The sequence below is a fragment of the Eumetopias jubatus genome, unplaced genomic scaffold, assembly GCF_037043125.1.
Source record: "Eumetopias jubatus isolate StellerSeaLion01/CBP00866 unplaced genomic scaffold, mEumJub1_p1.0 scaffold_23, whole genome shotgun sequence".
Lineage (NCBI taxonomy): Eukaryota > Metazoa > Chordata > Mammalia > Carnivora > Otariidae > Eumetopias > Eumetopias jubatus.
In genome coordinates, this window is record NW_028274829.1 from 861,038 (window position 1) to 881,717 (window position 20,680).

A 20,680-nucleotide genomic window follows, 5' to 3' on the forward strand; every position below is an offset into this window, starting at 1 on the left:
GGCTAAAATTAACAAGTCAGTAAGCGACAGATGTTGGTGGGGTTGTGGAGAAAGGGGAACTCTCCTACACTGTTGGTGGGAACTCAAGCTGGTGCAACCACTCTGGAAAACAGTATGGAGGTTCCTCAAAAAGTTGAAAATAGAGCTACCATACAATCCAAATACCCGGTACTACTGGGTATTTACCACAAAGATACAAATGTAGGGATCCAAAGGGATACGTGCACCCCGATGTTTATACCAGCAATGTCCACAATAGCCAAACTGTGGAAAGAGCCAAGATGTCCATCGACAGATGAATGGATAAAGGAGATGTGGTATATATACACAATGGAATATTATGCGGCCATCAAAAGGAATGAGATCTTTCTTGCCATTTGCAATGACATGGATGGAACTGGAGGGTGTTATACTGAGTGAAATAAGTCAGTCAGAGAAAGACATGTATCATATGACCTCACTGATATGAGGAAATCTTAATTTCAGGAAACAAAATAAGGCTTGCTGGAGTGGTGATGGGGTGGGAGGGATGGGGTGGCTGGGTGATAGACATTGGGTAGGGTATGTGCTATGGTGAGCGCTGTGAATTGTGCAAGACTGTTGAATCACAGATCTGTACCTCTGAAACAAATAATGCAATATATGTTAAGAAAAAAAAGAAGAAGAAGAAGATACCGGGAGGGGAAGAATGAAGGGGATTAAATCGGAGGGGGAGATAAAACCATGAGAGACGATGGACTCTGAAAAACAAACTGAGGCTTCTAGAGGGGAGGGGGTGGGGCGATGGGTTAGCTTGGTGATGGGTATTAAAGAGGGCACATTCTGCGTGGAGCACTGGGTGTTATGCACAAACAGTGAATCATGGAACACTACATCAAAAACTAATGATGTAATGTATGGTGATTAACATAACAATAAAAAAGAAAGACATTCCAAACTGGAAAAGAAAAACAATAAATGCAAATCAAAACCACAGTGAGATATTACCTCACACATATTGGTATGGGTATTATCAAAAGCCTTGAAATAACAAGTTGGTGAGGATATGGAGCAAAGGGACCTTTTGTGTACTGTTGATAGAAATGTAAATTGGTACAGACCCTATGGAAAGGCTAGAAGTTCTTCTAAAGACTACAAGTAGAACTACCATATGGTGCAGTAATTCTACTTCAAATTTCAGGAAACTGACACATAAGTTGTAATGATATACACACTACGAAGTTCATTGCAGCACTCTTTACAATAGTCAATACAAGGAAACAACCTATGTGTCTATTGTTGGATGGATAAGGAAAATGTGTATATATACAATATTATTCAGGTTTGTATGCGCTCTCCCTCTGTCAAATAAATGAATAAAATTAAATTTAAAAAAATATATTTTTATTTATTTGAGAGAGATAGAGAGCACATGAGTGGGTGGGCAGGGGCAGAGGGAGAAGCTGACTCAGCCTGAGTGGGAGCCCCGTGTGGGGCTTGATCCCAGGACCCTGAGATCATGACCTGAACCGAAGGCAGACGCCCAACTGACTGAGCCATGCAGGTGCCCCAAAAAGTCATTCATTCTTAGTATTTAAATTCTTTTTAGGAAACACTGAGACACACAGAGAAGAAAGTCACCCCCAGTCTTAGCCCCTGGAGATAACCATTATTGGCATTGAGAGCGTAGCCTCCCAGGCTTAAATGGTGTCCTACAGCCTCACCGCCGATAGCTGCCTGTCAGGGCTCCCTCTGGAAGGGTGTGAGCCAACACAAGTTAGTCGGTGTGGGGCTGCCCAAAACAGGAACAACTGAAAGGAGGCATCGCTGTGGGCACCTGTCATAGGCAGCCTGGGACAGTACTAAAGGCTAAAGTATCTAAATTGTATTTCTAGCCTTTTATTCTAGTATTATACACACAGAATTGTGCACATATCAACAGTGTACTGCTCAATGAATTTTCAAATACATCCACATAACCAAGAAACAGAAACTCAGTAGCCTTCCTGAAGACCCCTCCTGCTCCCCTCCAGTGACTTGCCCCCCACCCCCAAGGAGCTCTATCTTGACCTTTTACACCACAAATTAGTTGTGCTGACCTTTTTTTAAGATTTAATTTATTTATTTATAAAAAAAAAAAAGATTTAATTTATTTATTTGAGAGAGCATGAATGGGGAGAGGGGCAGAGGGAGAAGCAGACTCCCCGACATGGGGCTCCATCCCAGGACCCTGGGATCATGACCTGAGCGGAAGGCAGACACTTAACTGACCGAACCACCCAGGTGCCCCTGTGCCTGGCTTTTTTTTTTTTTTTTTAAGATTTTATTTTTAGTAATCCGTACACCCAATGTGGGGCTCAAACTCACAACCCCGAGATCGAGAGTTGCATGCTCCACTGACTGAGCCAGCCAGGCACCCCTTGCCTGATTTTTAACGTTCTCCTTTGTCTCCAGCTTCTTCCGCTCACTCTCGTGGTTGTGAGCTTCATCCGTTGTGCCTTGGAGCTATAGTGTGTTCAGCCTCATTGCTGTGTAGTATTCCTTTGCACGAGTATACAAGTCATCCCTCCTGCCCTCTGTTGGGAGATGTTTGGGTTCTTTCCAGCTTGGGGCTGTTAAGAATACTGCTACTGTGATCATTTTAGTACATATTTTCTTGGTGGGCACACATCCACGTTGCCGTTGGGGATCTAGTCAGGAGTGGAATCGCTAGGTCATGGGTATCCGTGTCTCTAGCTACAGTAGATTCTGCCAAAGAGTTTTCCAAAGTGGTTGTGCCCATTTGCCTCCCCTCTGCCGGTGCATGATTGTCCTGTTTGCACCCACATCGTCATTAGTCCTTCAGAATGGGGTTTTACTGATGATTGGAGAAAAGGTGAGTCATTGCCCTGTGTACCCACCCCCACCGGTGGGATCCAGGGAAGCCAATCCAACTCTCCATCTTGATGTTTCCTGATCCAGTTAGCCTCTCTTCATGTTCTGCCTGCCCCCTGCAGATGTAAACGAGTGTGGAGTAAAACCTCGGCCGTGCCAACACCGGTGTGTGAATACGCACGGGAGCTACAAGTGCTTTTGCCTCGGCGGCCACATGCTCATGCCAGATGCCACATGTGCGAGTCAGTTCCAATGGCCAGGCTGCTCACGCTCATCCTTTGAGACTAGATGTTTGCCATAGACTAGATGTTTGTCATAGACTAGATTTTTTTGTAAAATAAATATAACATGAAATTCACCATTTTCAACCGTACAATTCAGTGGCATTTAGTACACTTACAATGCTGTACAACTGTCACGACTGTCTAATTCTAGAACATCATCATCACCCCAAAAGAAAACCCTGTGCCCATTACCAATCACTCCCCATTCTTCCTCGCCAGCCCCCCCCCCCCCACCTCACCCACTAATCTGCTTTCTGTCTCTCTGGATTTGCCTATTCTGGATAGCTGCTTTTTAAAGAAAGAGGCTAATTGGGGAGAAAAATAAATTCTATCTCTCTATATATGCAGCGCGTATGGGGTTTCTTCATGAAAATAAGCATGTTGTTTTAGGGAGGTGATAACGTTTAAATTCCATCTTGGGACATCAGTTCTTCCCACCAGCTGCCTTTCTCACGCCCCTTGCCCCACGCTCTAAGATTAGTGACTCTCGTTGGAAATACATTCCGATTCACCTTCCCGAAAAAGAAAAGCCGTTCTGTGATAAAGAGAAACCTATGTCCCGTGGGAGGTAAGAGTATACCCACTCATTTATCCAGAGCAAATCAGGTTTAATATTGCAGCTGAAAGGCAAACCCACCCTCCCTGCCTGTCTCCCTTCCTCCCCTCTTCCCCCCTCCCATCTCTCTTTCCTTTGTACCATAGCCCCCACCAAACCTGGAAGCTTATGGCTGCTGCTAGCTTCCTAGGGTTACAGAGTTAGGGACTCCCTAGCCCATCTGGGACTTTGCGACAGTTACACAGTCTTGGCTAGTGCATGGTTTGCTGCTCCCCTGGCTTGTCCTTGTGTTTTCTGTCCTTGGCAAAGGGCCCCAACACCACCAGTCACCTAGATCCTCTGTTGGCAAGAAGGCTTAAGAGATAAAGCAGACACTCGAAATCTTTTTAAAAAATCCTGATTGTTATAAATAAGAGACAAATATGTATATAATATATATGATGTTATATATAACATAATATGTAGTTGAATGAATTCTTATAAGGCGAACACTCATGTAACCACTACCAAGGGGAATTTTACCAGAACCCGCCCCTCCATACCCCATCACGGGAACCACTATCTAGGCTTTTATAGTGATCGCTTAACATTTTTTAAAAGATCTATGCTAATGGATGTTTTGAAACATTCCATGAAAGCCCAATCAGTGCCAAAAAAGGTATGTTTTCCCAAATGGAAGGACAGGATTAGGTAAATGTTGAAGACTAATTTTAAAAGAAGGCAACTAAAGAGAAGAGAGAATAAAGGAGAAATGTTATCATTGGTAGGTGTTTGTTATATTACCTTGATGTCTGTATCTATTACCTTGATGTGTGTACCTTCTTTGTCTATTTCCGTATATGAAAGGGTTGCTCGGGCCTCCCTGTTTAGAGCTCAAAGCATCCGGGGAGCCCTGGACCCCTCTCCTGATTTTATTTCACTTGGTTCCTGGCAGTTTCTTTTGTCCCGCTGGGTGATCGGCATATTATGGATGGCACTGGATAAAGGGAGAGCGTATTCACTGCACTTCCCTGTTGGAGACACCTGTGATCCATATATTGTAGACTTCTGCTAAGGAAATGCATTTTTGTGAGATAAGTTGTGTTTAGCAACAAGTGACAGAAAAATCCACCTAAATTATCTCATTTACCAAAAAAGCTGGAGGCAGGCAGTTCCAGAACAGCTCAGCAAGGACTCACTCTCTGCCATTTTCAGGATACTGATTTTATGCTCATGCTTGTGACCTCATAGTCACAAGATGGCTGCCCCAGCTCCAGACATCACACATACATTTAAGGGAGGCCTGACAAAGGGGAGAGGAGTGATGCCAGTGAATGAATGACTCTTTCGCTCTTGTCCCTTTCATCATGCAGCAGCATCTTTTCCAGAAGCCCCGCTCCCTCCAGCAGATTTATCTTTATATCTCTTTGGCCACAGCTGGGTCCTATGGCCACCCATCGTTGCTGCAAGGGAAGCTGGGATGAAGACAAGTAACTGGTTTTCCAGCCTCAGTGATGGGAGTGGCGAGAGGAAAAGGGGTCCAGGATGGCTTTGGGGTAGCCAGTCAGTCATATTTGCCACGTTTTAATACAGGCATGGAAATGACCAGGTCTCGCGACTTGAGTGGCTCTCGTTGAGGCTGGGTATGTATGGAGAGATCTGTAGAATGGATTTTGTCCCCCTGACGACTCAGATTGACGATCTCCATCAGAGGTTGCATTTCCGCCTAGAGAGGCCGGCCGGGTGACATAAAGGCGTGATGAGAGAATGTACAAGAGGAGAGAGGATGCAGCCTTTGGTAACCAAGGGGTGCCTGCCCGACCTAAAGACAGGCAAATTTAACACACTGGCCCACAGAAGAGACCGTGGCGCCACCAAGACACCACCCTTGCCCAGACCCATTTGGGCCTCAGACAGTGATGCTCATCCTGTAATACATCCCATATATGACACCGAATGTCCTAGAACGCAGAGATCCTTTCTCACTGAGGGCTTTTTATCGGCTCGGGAGGAGAAGGCTAACGCTTGCGTACGTTTTCAGACTCCAGGACGTGTGCCGTGACGAGCTGCCAGTACGCCTGCGAAGACACGGAGGAGGGGCCGCGCTGTCTGTGTCCGTCCTCGGGCTTGCGCCTGGCCCCCAAAGGGAGAGTCTGTATAGGTAGGGCAGCCCGGCTCGCCTCCATTCCTCCTTCCCCCTCTACTGATTTCCTTCTCTGTCATTCAGCACAATCTGCTTGTTGACTAGACTGAAAGTAGAGATTTCTGCCCATTTCTGAGCCGACTGTCCACATAGACTCTAGACACACTTGGGGATGCTAGAAAGAACACTTCTCTGTTACTTTGGGATTGTCTAATGCCCTAGTACACTTCTCTGTTACTTTGGGATTGTCTAATGCCCTAGTGGAAAAAGGATAGGGGTAATTTTATTTTAGTATATTTACCCTGCATGTTTCACTTCAATTACCATAGAAACCTGCTACTCACTGTCATTCAGTGAGTGAAACCCCAAGGGCCATTGGGCTCCATTTTGGGTTCCAGCTAATATTTTCCTACAAAAATGTATTTATGTATTTTTCATTTTTAGATCTAAGACTATTGAGAATAGTATATCATTTTGACGTTGTTTAAGGTAGCAAGTAACCAGCTTCCCATTGTCTTTAAAGGTTGCTCTAAAGTATTCCAAAACATTTCTGCTTGGAGATGATGAGCAAATTAAATCCATGTTGTTGAAGGGGGAGATAGAGCCCTCATTTATAGCTTTGAATTTAATCGAATCAATGGATTAGAACTTTGCCTCTTGCTCTCCCCTGTCTTATTTTGTGTCTTAGTTTTGGGCCCCGCAGAAGCTAACCCTGAGCAAGTAGTTGATTTGGGAGGTGATCCCAGGGAACACTGGTTGAGGAGGAGGTGAGGGAAGGCCCCAGCTCAGGCTGAGTTCAAGGAGCAGGTTAAGCATCTGTGCCCCTCTAGGAGACAGGGGAAGCTGCTTCCAAGTTTTCCTCCTGGGTCAAGGGTGCTGGGGATTTAAGCACCAACTCCTGTTCTTTACTGACTGGGGGAGGGACGCTGCTCTGGAACCTTGACTCCCCGGCACACCCAGCCCAGCCTGGATGAGGGTCACTGCAGGATGCCACAGGTGCAGCCTTAGGCAGGTACGGACACACTGAATGCCAAGGGCGATGGGTGGGGCACCCCACAGGGCGCCCTCAGTGACTGATGCAACACTTTCGGCCTTGGTTCCCTTGTGGATCGGAATTACGTTCAGTAACCAAACTGTATATACTCATCCTTCTGTACTTACATGCAAGTGAGCACATAGCATTAATAAGGGATATCAAACCAAATCAGAATGTTGAACGAGTTGTTGATCTTTTTTATTTAAATAAGCAAATATCTGTGCAATTTAATATTCTTACCCGTTTACTGAAGTAGAAACATTTCTCAGCACTGGACGTTTTTTTATCCCAAATGTTCATACCTTGATAAGCTGCATTTAGAAAGTTCAGCCAAATAGGCCCTAAATCAGTGAAATACTTTTAAAAAAAAAATCCCTGTACAATTAAAATTTTGGCCCTGCTCTTTGAGAGTAATCAGATTTAATTAGATTCACAGGGTTTAGCATTCCTCGGTGAAATAAGATTTATATGACAAGGCTCGTTCTTGACCAAACTGAAGTCAATTTTTACCCAGCTCTGATTTGAAGGGTGTCATTTTTATTGAAGGGAAAGATGATCTGCATGAAAGTGGTCCCTGAAAAATTATTTTGGTCAACCCAACACGTATTTAGTATTTTAAGAATGCAAAGAGAACAATAAGAACAGCACCAACTTGCATGTTTAACCACAGGTCCAAATTAACAACATAAAACATGTATTCGATTTATCATTTTAAAGTAAAAGCAAAGCCTGAGTCTGGATATTTGGATCAGCATAGCTGCCAGCCCCTCAGTAACCTGACTCTCAAGGAAAGCAGGGAAGCCTCTTGTCTGCCCAAGTTGCATCACAACATCATTACACTTGACCCACAATCTGTGTTTAAGTGCGGTTGTAGGAAACCATGTCTCTGGTATTTGGGTCAGTATCGTGGGAGCCTTGGGGGAGCTGACCGATGAAATAATTCTTCTGTAGAAGACAACATCGAAAGTCTGTATCCTGTTTGCTTAACATGTAGTTACCTGACTCGGTTTTCAAAAGTTGTATATGCCATACAACACACATCGCCAGAGAAATATTAATTCCATCAACAACAGCATGTCATGTCTTTGTGCCAAGTGCCAGACATCCACTTCCTGCCCCAGGAGAGATGGGGATGTGAGTAGCGACAAGACAGTGAGTTGATGTCTCGAAAATGATATGTACAACGTGACGGAAACACATAAAGGAGGAGCTGTGAGTGTGCTAAGGGCGTCTAGAACACTTCCCCGGGGGGCGTGATGTAGGCAGCAGAATAATCAGAGTTTTCCACCAGAGAAACTGTGTATGTGTGTGTGCACATGTGCATGTGTGTGTGTTTTGGAGGGAGAGCGCTTCTCTTGCTATCACTGACACCTTCTGGTTCTACCTCCCAGACATCGACGAATGTGCCTCCGGTAAAGCTGTCTGTCCTTATAATCGAAGATGTGCGAACACGTTCGGCAGCTACTACTGCAAATGTCATGTTGGTTTCGAACTGAAATATGTCAGGGGCCGATATGACTGCGTAGGTAAGAGTCAGTGGCACATTTTCCTTTTGCCCTCTCCCTGCCAAACCTGTAGGCTTTGTCTACAGGTATTTGGATGTCAATTCAGTCTAGTAGTTGAACAGTCTACTGTACTGACCACTTGGACAATACAGAAGGGGTCACTTTTTTGTTTGTTTGTTTGTTTGTTTCTGACTTTTAGGGAACTCTGGTGAGAGGAATTAGGTGAAGCCGGGTCAGTAAAAGTCTAAAGTAAGGGGCTGTTGGGGATATAGTTCTGCTTTGTGGAAATACCTCAAATATCTAGAGATGATTTTTGTGGATTTGTTGAAAATTCGGTTGGTTTTCTTTTTAACGTTTGATTCCCCGGATACATATCTAAAAATGGGAACAATAAAGCACAAAAGGAAGAATAAAAAGGTCTGTTTGATCTTGATCTCAGTGATCTGTTCATAACAGTGTCCTTCAGGGGAGGCTTTAGAAAAATGTGTGAGGGAGATGAAGGTGCGTGCTCTTTCCTCGTTCGGCCCTGTCATGGTTCAAGGTCCAAATCCCCTAAAATATGCCCTTTCCGGGTCACCGAAGCTACTCTGATAAGATTCTGTGCCTCAGTGTGAAATAAAATATTTTGGTCTTCAGTGAAGGGATTCCAAGACTGAATGAGCAAGTGAAGGGGGGTGTTTGGGAGCCCTGGGACGCACTCACGTTGCCCTTGATGTAACGCAGGACGGGGCCTGCCCTACCGTGAAGGGAGATGCAGGCTCCCTGTAGATGCCTCTTCATGTAAAATGTGGAGCAAACGTGTGTACGACGGGGAACGCTAATGGGTTGGGGCGAAAGTAGGATTTCTCTCAACCCTCCATCCAGAGTATCCCAGGACATGTCCTGCGAAACCATGTTGTGGCAACGGTTGGTTCCAGGGTTTTGAACCACCTCGTGAAGCCTCCACAGCTCTTCACTCAGATCTTTTTAAACGCAAAGGCTGGCCTACACAGGCTCATAAAATCCATGTTTCTTGTGGGCTCGGCCCCCAGGCCCTGCTGCAGACCCATCCGGGAGAAGAAGCCTGTTCGCTGATACCTAGGATGTTCCACTGGACAGGGAGGGATGCACATGGAGAGCTTCCAAGAGAAACACATCTGGTGATTCTAAGTGATTAAGATCAGCATCTGAGCTCCTTTGGTGGCTAAATTAAAAACAATGGACTATTTTGTGTGCGTATGTCTCCCAAAGCGTGGAGAGCGGGTGAGATGGAGAAGAGCTTCTGGCTAATGAACTTCTCACTCGGGTAGGATTCGGCAAACTTTCCTGGTCTCCATCCAGCAGACGAGCTCAGACCAGCCTGACCCTGCTCCTGGCAGCCTTTGAACAAAATGCTGATGAATTCAGATGATGTCAACGGTTCATAGCCCACCTTATCCTTTTTTTTTTTAAGATTTTTATTTATTTCAGAGAGAAAGAGCACAAGCTGGGGAGACAGGCAGAGGAGAGGGAGAAGCAGAGTCCCCACTGAGCAGAAAGCCCGACGTCGGGCTCAATCCCAGGACCCTGAGACCATGACCCGAGCCGAAGGCAGATGCTTCACCCACTGAACCACCCAGGCGCCCCCTTATCTTTTGTTGGTTAGGAGTCCCAAGCCCTTCCACATGTAGAATTTATTTTCTGGTACTGTTATTTAATTCTGAATTAGACAGATGAAAAAGTTAAGAAAAAACCCAAACATCTTACAGATTTCGGTAGTATTGATGAGTAGTCGAGATGCCGTGGGGGCGGTGGGCTGCAGGGAGCCCCCCAGCTCCGCATTTGCTGGTGTCAGGCAAAGGCCGGGCTCTGGGCCAAGGCGTCGGGCGTTTTGAACACCTCTCGCTTCTCAGGCCCCACTCGGTTGGTTTGGCAGTGTTGAGTGGTTGGCCCTGGATTTGCTCAAGTGGTAGTCTTATAGTAAGTAAGGGATAGTCTTTTAGCAAGCCCTGCTGCCACAAAGTTGTTCATGGGAACGTTCACATTTTTAGATATAAACGAATGTGCCGTGAATACCCATACGTGCAGCCTCTACGCCAATTGCCTCAATACCCAAGGATCCTTCAAGTGTAAATGCAAGCAGGGATATAAAGGTAATGGACTTCAGTGTTCCGGTAAGTAGCGTTTGCTCACGGTGTCTTAGCTATTCTCGCTAAAGCGTTCTCTGCATATCTCCTTCCTTCCTCCCTCATTTCTCTCCCTGTGTCTGTCTGTCTGTCTGCATGCACGGGTGATAGTGTGTGCATGCAGTGTTCGAAAGTTTCACTCTGCCTCAGTCTTGTCTTCTCTGCTAATCGGACCACATCTTCATTACTCACTGAAGTTGTGGGCACTAAGCTTAAAGACCAGCAAAGGTTCTGGATATTTCTCTGGTCACAACTTACTTTCAAATACTGAAAATAAGCTTTAAGGACAAATGGCGCTCTGCAGATGTTACCTGTCAGGATGGGGTAGGTTATGGTGGCAGTGACAAGCAATCCTAAAGCGTCAGTGTCTTAGAACCACAAACTTTTTAACCACGTGAATCCAAACTTCCTCCAGAATACACAACCGGAAGAAAGTATGATGAAGCTAACGTCACTTTATCTGTCATCCTCAAACCTAGATTCACATTTTTTTAAAGATTTGATTTATTTATTTGAGAGAGAGAGAGAGCACGAGCAGGGGGAGGGGCAGAGGCAGAGGGAGAAGCCGGCTTCCCGCTAAGCGAGGAGCCCGACGCGGGGCTCCATCCCAGGACCCCGGGATCATGACCAGAGCAGATTTATCTGGCTGCTCTTGTCCCTTTTATTTATTTATTTTTTAAGATTTTATTTATTTATTTGACAGAGAGAGACACAGCAAGAGAGGGAACACAAGCAGGGGGAGTGGGAGAGGGAGAAGCAGGCCTCCCGCTGAGCAGGGAGCCCGATGCGGGGCTCGATCCCAGGACCCCGGAATTGTGATCCCAGCCGAAGGCAGATACTTAATGACTGAGCTACCCAGGCGCCCCTGCTCTTGTCCCTTTTAGCACTGGCTCATCGTGTGCCTGGATTTGTTCACTGCCCCGACCCCACTCTCCTGTGGACCCCTTAGCAGAGTCCCCACGTCTTCCAACACGTATGGCTGCAGGTTGTGCCTTGACCTGTCCTGTGCCCTCAGGCAGCCAGTGCTCCTGACGACACAGCAGAGCAAAAACAGGGTGTCTGCACCATGACAGACATTGAGCAGCGGAGGCGTAAAGGTTCACAGTACCCTGTGGGCTGTGGTTGAGTGCCACTGGACGAGAGTATGTAGGGAAGGAAGAGGAGTCAGGAGATCACATTCTCTGAGGAATGCCAGAAGAACTGGGCAGCATTTCATCCGGAAGAAACAGTGTGGAAAAGTATAAATGGTGCCTGTATATCTTTGAAGGACTGTGAAATAAAAGTGACTTCCGAGGGGCGCCTCGGTGGCTCAGTCGGTTAAGCCTGCCTTCGGCTCAGGTCATGGTCCCAGGGTCCTGGGATAGAGCCCTGTGTTGGGCTCCCTGCTCCGCGGGAAGCCTGCTTCTCCCTCTCCCGCTCCCCCTGCTTGTGTTCCCTCTCTCGCTGTGTCTCTCTCTGTCAAATAAATTAATAAAATCTTAAAAAAAAAAAATGACTTCCCAAAGTGGACTAGGAGCAATGTGGAGACGAGGAGCAAGGTGGAGGCTACATTCTCTCTTACGAATGACGGCCAGGTATCTGAGAGTGGACCCTGGAGCCCTGCCAAGGGGCACGTTCCACCACACAGCCTTCCAGGCCCGGCTCTTTGCTCTTGGCCCTTGGCAGGATTCCTGCCTTGGGCTAGAGGTGGGATTACAGAGCCGCTCAGCCTCCAGCAACTCGATGCTGTGGTGTCTATCCCTCTGTGCACTGTGTGCTCATGATCTCCTTCTGGAACTTTATTCAAAGACAGAGAGAGATTGGCTGACTGTGCAGGGCTGTGCATGGGTGGATCGGGAGGAGGGATGCGTAACGTGGAGAGGCCCCCAGAGAGGAAACTGAGTAAATCATCGTTCTCTGTTGGATGATGGTCAAGGGCTCCTTCATGCCACCAAATGTGAACATGTATATTCCAGCCTCACTTGTCTTGGGCCGTTTGGGGTAATGGTCAACAGCTGAGGCTCAGGACCTAGGAAAGCCTGAATCTAAATCTGAACTCTGCCCTCTCCTGGCTGTGACCTTTAGTAAGTTGTCTTAACCTCTCCAAACTCAATTTCCTCCTGTGCAGCTTGTGACGAGCCAGGCCCCAGTCTCTGGACGCTCCCTAGTTTCAGCAAGGCAGAGTGGACAGTTCCATGCGGATCCTTAGCCCCAGTGCCGCGGGCTCCCTGCCCGTGGCCCTGCGCTTTCTCTAGAGTACTGCTCAGCCCCTTTGCAAGGGCAGCCTTCAACCAGTGGGCACCAGGGGTCTGGATAAATACCCCAGATGGTCGCAGGATGGGGCGGTTCTGAGCTGTGTTCTACATTGGCCCCCAGATGTCCCCAGCAGGACTGAGCCCCTCACCGACGGTGACTTCCTGCCCAGTGAGGCACCATCTTTAGCTTTTTCCCCCTCCCTGTCTTGCTCTCCTGCTTCCCCCACGCCTGCTTCCTGGGATAACCTCCCAAATAAACCCCCTGCACCCAAGCCCTTGGTTCAGGTTCTCCTTGGGGGAACACTCATTAGGACAGGTACCTCGCAAGTGCATTGCGAGATTCGAATTGAGATAATATAGTTAGAGACCTTAGTTCACCTGAGCGCATAGTAGATGCTCAATAAAGTTAGTTATGGTTATTGATATTCGAGCCATTTCAAAGAGCTGTGTGCTAAGGGCCAGCTACTCTTTAATCTGAAAATCTGTGAAGGTAGATGCACAAATGCTGTGCGTACAAAAGAGATGCCTCAGGAAAACACTTGTCTCAGAAAGTGAGCAACTCACCTCTGCATACCCACCCCTGGCCCCAGGCCTAAGAATCAAAGCAAGAACTGCCCAGAGTAAACCTGGAATCATCTTCCTTCCTGATCATTGAACCTCCTTGAAACCACAATGTGTTATTTTTTTTTTAAGATTTTATTTATTTATTTATTTATTTTAGAGAGCATGTGAGCTGGCTGAGGGAGAGGGAGAGAGAGAGACTCTCAAGCAGACTCCCCCGCTAAGCGTGGAGCCCAACGTGGGGCTCAGTCTCCTGACGCTGAGCTCATGACCTGAGCCAAAATCAAGAGTCAGACGCTTAACTGACTGAGCCACCCAGGCACCCCCACAATGTGTTACTCATGTCCAAATGAAGGCAACGTCCCTAAGCATGCAGCACGATAGCTCTTCGGAGCCCACATTTTCTATATTGTCCCGCAGCATTTTGAAATTATAAATCTCACCTCAACACAAACATTTCTTACGTCAAGAAGACTTCTGTTTTTCTTTGACCCTCCAGCTTTAGGCATATTCTTGGGTAAAACAAATTTTTCCTTATTCTTTGAAACCTCAAATTCCTCACAATGTTCTCTTTGATACCTTGAAACCATTCATTTTGTTACTACCCATTCTTATGTCAAGAAGACTTCTGTTTTTCTTTGACCCTCCAGCTTTAGGCATATTCTTGGGTAAAACAAATTTTTCTTTATTCTTTGAAACCTCAAATTCCTCCCAATATTCTGTTTGATACCTTGAAACCATTCATTTTGTTACTACCCATTCTGCAGCTGAATTTTTTCTTTCATCTCTCACCAGAGTGTTTATTTAAAAGAGAAAACTGTCTTTGGGTCGTTCACTGTATTATTTGTCCAGCGCTTTCCATTCTGCTTTGATTCTTTGTAAAATAGATAGCCATGTGTCTGTTGAAAATTGATCTTAACAGGTTCTTAACCACACTGCTTAAAGGACGGCCCCAAATTCATTCTTATGTGCATAGGAAAGTCATGCAAACAAAATTGAGAATCCCATCCAATTAGCATGCAGCATTTTAAAATGTTATATTGTAAAATACATTTGTATGCACATGAATTGCTGTTACATAATATACAGCACTGATATAGCAACTTTTATTATGAGTTCATTGTTTTTGCAAAAGTCCAGAGTCTATGTTGCAATACAGAAGAGGAGTTAGGGGGCGCCTGAATGGCTCAGTCTGTTAAGCGTCTGATTCTTGATTTCATGATCTCAGATTCTCTTCAGATTCTCTCTCTCCCTCTCTTCCTCCCCCGTCCCCAAGGAAAAAAAAGAGGAGTTAGTAGATTATCCTTATGCTCATATGTACCCAGAGGAAGGAGTACCCTAAATGTAGACATGTATGTTTTTTTCCTGGTCTAATATATGTGAGTATTGGTAATACACTGTTAGATAATTTGGTCTTAATTTGACAGTAGCTCTACTCATTCTAAGCAAATCAGAACTTCAATATTATCCAACTTGGGCGGTAAGTCAATTTAGGAATGGAAACGATGTCATTTTGTTACCAGGAGCATGGCTTCTGGAATCACATTACCTTGGCTTGACTATTGGCTCCCTGGCCTGCTACCCGTGGGCTGTAAACAAACTCGATTTAACCTTTAGTGCTTCAGTTTCCACATCTGCAAAATAAAGATAATGGTATCTGGCCCTTAATATTCTTTTGATATTTACATGAAATGATCCCAACAAAATAAATAAATGTCCATATAAAGGGTTTAGTTCCAGCCAAGATTATATTAAATGCTCGATAATCGTGCACTAGTACTAGGAGTGGTAGTGGCAGTGGCTTCTTTACCAGAATTCAACAATTGTTCCCATTAAAAGCAGTTTTCTCGGTCATTAGAAATGTGCTTCTGATTTAATTCCATTTATAGACCACATATTCAAGATCACAGGTGTTGCTACAATGGGCCATTCCAACTTGCTTCTTCGATTATAGTATAAATGTTAGAAGCTTGGAGGTATGGCCTGGAAAAAATATCTTTTTAACTCAGTAAAAGATTTTAAACGTTCTGGTGGTGAATTTTAAAAATAATAGCAAACAGGGGCGCCTGGGTGGCTCAGTTGGTTAAACGTCTGACTCTTGGTTTCGGTTCAGGTCATGAACTCAGGGCTGTGGGATCGAGTCCCTCATTGGGTTCTGTGCTCAGCACGGAGTCCGCCTCAGATTCTCTCTCCCTCTCCCTCCCTCTCTCTAATAAATAAATAAATAAATAAATAAATAAATAAATAAATAAATAAAATACTTTTTAAAATAAACAATAAATAAAATACTTTTAAAAATAAATAAATAAATAAATGCAAATAGGCCAAATATATGTCAGGCACTAATCTTAGTAATTGACATGTATTTGCTCATTTAAACCTCATAAAAACCGTATTCTTGTCCCAACTTTTACAAATGGGCAAACTGAGGCAAAGAGGGGTTAAGTATTGGTTTGAGGACAAATGCCCAGAGAAGGCAAGAGCTAGGAGTCAAAACAAGGGAACTGGGCTCCGGGGATGTGTGCTTAAACACAGGCTAGGTGTGTCCATGACTGTGGCTACTCCTCAGAGATGGAGACCTCTTGTGGGCCCTTTCGCAACAAACAGCCGTGGCTCAGCCTTTCGCCATCCTAGCCCCGCCCTGTTTCCTGGATTCCATGCTACAGTACCTTCCTCACCCATGATTAAGCCTCTCCTCCCAGCACTGTGTGCAAAGTTCGGATGAGAAGAACGTTTCTCCTGCCTGGGTGGCTCAGTTCGTTAAGCAACTGCCTTCGGCTCAGGTCATGATCCTGGAGTCCCAGGATCGAGTCCCGCATCGGGCTCCCTGCTCAGCAGGGAGTCTGCTTCTCCCTCTGACCCTCCTCCCTCTCGTGCTCTCTCTCTCATTCTCTCTCTGTCAAATAAATAAATAAAATCTTAAAATAAAATATTTTTAAAAAAATTATCTTATTAGAGATCATCTGATGAACCAAGCCCAGGTGAATGAAATGTCAGAGTCCTGTTCGTCTTGGGAAAGATGTTCTCACATCATAGTGATCTTCTCTAAAGTTAAGATTTTCAGGTAGGTAGAAGTTTTTGACAAAGTGGATATTTGGAGAACTCTCAAATCTCTCCCAAGAGAAATTGTCAACTTCATTTACAGGAGACTGGCCCGTGAGTCTGAAAACTCTGGAATTCCCCATTTTTAGGTCCGCAATCCCCAAAGGTGCCAATGACCCTCCTACTGTAACTACTCCCACGTGTTTATATTCTCACAAAGATGATGCATTAATCAAGAAATGTTTAAGAGGAACAATCACCCGTTAAGTTTGACACAGCAATATCTAGATAAAGCCACATCTATCCATTCATAGTCATGTACATGCCTAGCTTTTATCCCTTGCCCCAGCTCTTTTTACATACTAAAGCAGTGGAATTGTTGACACCACAGAGGTTGTGATGGTTTGATTTTTTTTTTCAATTGGAAAAAATCGAAACTTCAAAGCAGAAACTGAAAGCAGATGTTTAGGTTTGCCTGATGTGGGTTGAAACTCTCTTCCCATTATTTAGTAAAGGTCCTTAGTTTTAGGTTACTGATTGCATGAAGGAAATTTCCAGAGAATGGGTGTTTCCTGTTAATTTTTCATGTGAGGTCTTGGGAAAAGACTCAGGGAACCGTCAACAAAATTACACAGTGGGACCTCCAGAGGAAGGTCCATATGATCAGCACCTTACAATCAAAACTTAACATGCAGCCTCTTGCAAAGAAGCTAAAACAGGCCATCGGAAGGTCAGGAAAATGAGTAATGATGCATTACTTGTATTACTAGTAGTTGGTTTCCAACCCATAACTACAGACTGTCACACTGATAAACAGCTAGAACATTTTGTTGAAAAAGGAAATGCAGTTCTTGCTATAATAGCTTTAGATTGATTTCAAAGTAAAAGCAATGTGTTAATTAAGAGCATTTATATTTTCAAAGCATTGTTCCTTCTTCTTTTGATTATCCCAAATATTGGAGACTTCTTCTCGTTTATTTTTCTACCACTTTGGTACAGACTGAATCGGCCAAATGATGGAGAAGGAACTGAGTGGGAGAAGAGATTAGAAGATTGCCAAGAAAAATATTCTAATAAAATTCCAATCCGGTTTATTTTTCTAGCATTGTTTATAGGCACTGAACTTAATGTCTACTCCCTTATTTCATTTTCCTGTAAACTATGTCCAAGTAGTAGAATTGAGTGAATTGGTTCAGGTGTTATTAGACCATTTCTTGCCTAGTCTTAGACTGGCACATGCGTAGATATTTTATAAAAAGACAATATATCTGATTTTAAAGATCAGTCTGTTCAATTCTTTGAAAATTACCTTTTACGGGCACCTGGGTGGCTCTGTTGGTTAAGTGTCTGCCTTCAGCTCAGGTCATGATCCCAGGGTCCTGGGATCAAGCCCCACATGGGGCTCCTTGCTCAGCGGGTAGCTTGCTTCCTCCTCTGCCTGCCACTCCCCCCTGCTTGTGCTCTCTCCCTCTGTCAAAGAAATAAATAAATAAAATCTTTTAAAAAAATAAAATAAAAATTACTTTTTAAAAAAAATATTTCATTCATTTATTTACTTGAGAGAGAGAATGAGATAGAGCATGAGAGGGGGGAGGGTGGGAGGGAGAAGCAGACTCCCCGCCGAGCAGGGAGCCCGATGTGGGACTCGATCCCGGGACTCCAGGATCATGACCTGAGCCGAAGGCAGTCGCTTAACCAACTGAGCCACCCAGGCGCCCAAAAATTACTTTTTTTTTTATATCAGTTGGATATTCTTAATTATCATGAGTAGATCCCTGGAAAAAGGGCATGTATCTTTGGACTCTAGATCTCAAGGAATTTGAACCAGTCTGTAGAAAAGTAACCCTTAACCCTAAAGCAGGAATAAACCTGCCATGGAAATAGGACTGGAAAAGGAGTCGTTCATCTTCTTACCCTCAAATTCTAACCTTGCCCCTCGTCGCTGAGTGACTTTAGGCAAGTGACTCAACATTACCCAGTTGTCTCATCTACAAAACAAAGGTGTTAGGCTAAAGGACCATTCTTCTACCTCTTGCGTTCTTCCACACAAACATATTCTGCCCCCCGCCCCCTGCCCCGGGACATTGGTCCATGCGGGGTAAGAGGAATCAACCCGGAAGTGTGTTATTTTATTTTATATATATATATCTATATATAGATATATAGATATATATATACACACACACACATATATATATATTTTATTAGAAGATTTTATTTATTTATTTGAGAGTGAGAGAACATGAGCAGGTGAGAGGGGCCGAGGGAGAGGGAGAAGCCGACTCCCCGCTGAGCAGAGGGCCCGACGCGGGGCTCAATCCCAGGACCCGGGGTTCATGACCTAAGCCGAAGGCAGATGCTTAACCGACTGAGTCACCCAGGCGCCCTATTTTATATTTTTTAGAACTGCATTTCTAAAAGCAATTTAATTTAGCGGTGAGAAATAAAAAATGAGTATAAGATAGTAAATACAGAAGCCTCTCTAAATATTCAATAAGTAAAATCATTTGGTTTTAGATAGTCGATTGAGGCGAAGAGATTCAAAGGGGAGAGAGAACAGGGAAGAAAAATTGGGTCTGTATAGATTGAACCATAAATCACCATTTTTGTAGGTTCTAAGTGACCCATTATTGGCAATTTATATGGTTCAACCTATCGCTATGGTTGTAATCTTAGAACGTCAAACTTGGACAAATCGGTAGGTTGCCCGGACAGCACCAGCTTTGAAGAACACCAGTATGAATGCAGAAAGAGTAGAGGACCCTGGAAAATCCATCACTATGGGATCTGTAGCCCACCTTGGGAGGAGCAGCTATTTATTTCATTGTAGTAATTTCTGAAGCAAAACAAAAGTGTTTCCTCTAACGAAAGGTAGCTAAGATACTACCATAACATTGGAACTGCTTTAAATGGATGCAAATACAGTTTTTCCTAAAATATCAAGTGGTAGTGGGGCGTTTGGCTGGCTCAGTTGGTAAAACATGCGGCTCTTGATCTCAGGGTCGTGAGTTCAAGCCCCACGTTGGGTGTGGAGCCTGCTTCAGAAACAATTAAAATATCGGGTGGTAGAGCCTCATGTGGGTTGATTCTGGAAGCATTTGTTTACTGCACTTTAAATGCTCCATTTTTCACAAGTGACCTAATTAATGGCCAATGGGAAACATCCCACCTTTATTGTTTATTTTAGTTATCCCTGAAAATTCTGTGAAGGAAGTCCTCAGAGCACGTGGTGTCATCAAAGACAGAATCAAGAAGTTGCTGGCTCACAAAAACATGAAAAAGAAGGTAAAAATTAAAAATGTCATCACAGAACCTTCTGGAACTCCTGCCCCTAAGGTTAACTTGTGGCCCCTCAACTCTGAAGAGACTGTTTCCAGAGCTAGGAACTCTAATGGAGGAAAAAAACAGAATGAAGAGAGAAAGAAAGAGGGCCTTGAGGAAGAGAAAAAAAATGAGAAAGCCCTGAAAAACCACGTGGAGCGGGAGCAAAGCCTTTGAGGAGATGTGTTCTGTGAGTAACACTTCTGTTAGTTTACACATTTTATGAAAAATGAATTGTGACTTCTCCTGGCAAGTGAAAGAAGACAGCTTCGTGCCTGAAGCAAAATTAGGTTCGGTGCTGATCCTTAAGAAGCAGGGCTGTCTGTAAGGTGTGGAAATCAACATCTTCTGCAGATCCCAAATCAAATTTGCTGCTGTGGGAAACAAGGAGGATAAGTCCTTTCCCCTTCCCCCCGGGGGGCTGTTCCTGTTTGATGCAGACCCTCTTTCTGCTCCCCACCAAGCACACTTGCTTGCCCTACAAGTTGTCTGGCTGTCTGGCTGTCCACGCAGCGCACCCCCAAACCAGAGAGCCCCCGGATCCAGGTGGATCTGCCAGCCGCTGCGTATTTACTTCCTAAAGGCACTTTTGACAGGCCCACTCATTGCAAGGGGGATTTCATAGTTCTGTGGCTACAATTTAAAAAGCCCAAATGACAGTTGTAGGGAGGAACATTCTATAGAAGAGCTTAAGTTTTCTCCATGTACTGGAGGTTATATGCCCTTCTCACTGGTCGCTCTGTGGAACCCCACCATAAGTCTCAGCCCCTCCCGGGCGGTTTCCTTATTAATCCCCCCACATCCCCACGCTGAGACTTCGTATTTCCTTTTTGCTAGGCATTTGTTGCTGCCTCTGTTTTTGGCCTTGTCTGTCCTTGGTTCCATGGCTGTTAGATCTAACCAAATGAAAAGTACACCCAAGCCCACCTATCCAAGAACTACAATATCAATGACATTGTGTCCTCTAATAGAGAGTGAAAATCTCAAGAAAGTATATTTCAAAAGCCTGGTGAGAAGGGACA

The 20,680-nt window shown here is 44.7% G+C and overlaps 1 protein-coding gene across 1 annotated transcript in view; it reads left to right on the plus strand.

Moving 5' to 3' along the window:
* The first annotated feature begins 2,782 nt into the window (after window positions 1-2,782).
* Window positions 2,783-20,680, plus strand: part of LOC148162059 (epidermal growth factor-like protein 6) — a 29,713-nt gene continuing 11,815 nt past the window's right edge. Inside the window, 6 exon segments of the mRNA XM_088020365.1 lie at window positions 2,783-2,854; window positions 2,945-3,095; window positions 5,714-5,833; window positions 8,243-8,377; window positions 10,366-10,488; window positions 19,525-19,848. Coding sequence (XP_087876491.1) covers window positions 2,783-2,854; window positions 2,945-3,095; window positions 5,714-5,833; window positions 8,243-8,377; window positions 10,366-10,488; window positions 19,525-19,848 — 925 coding nt within the window.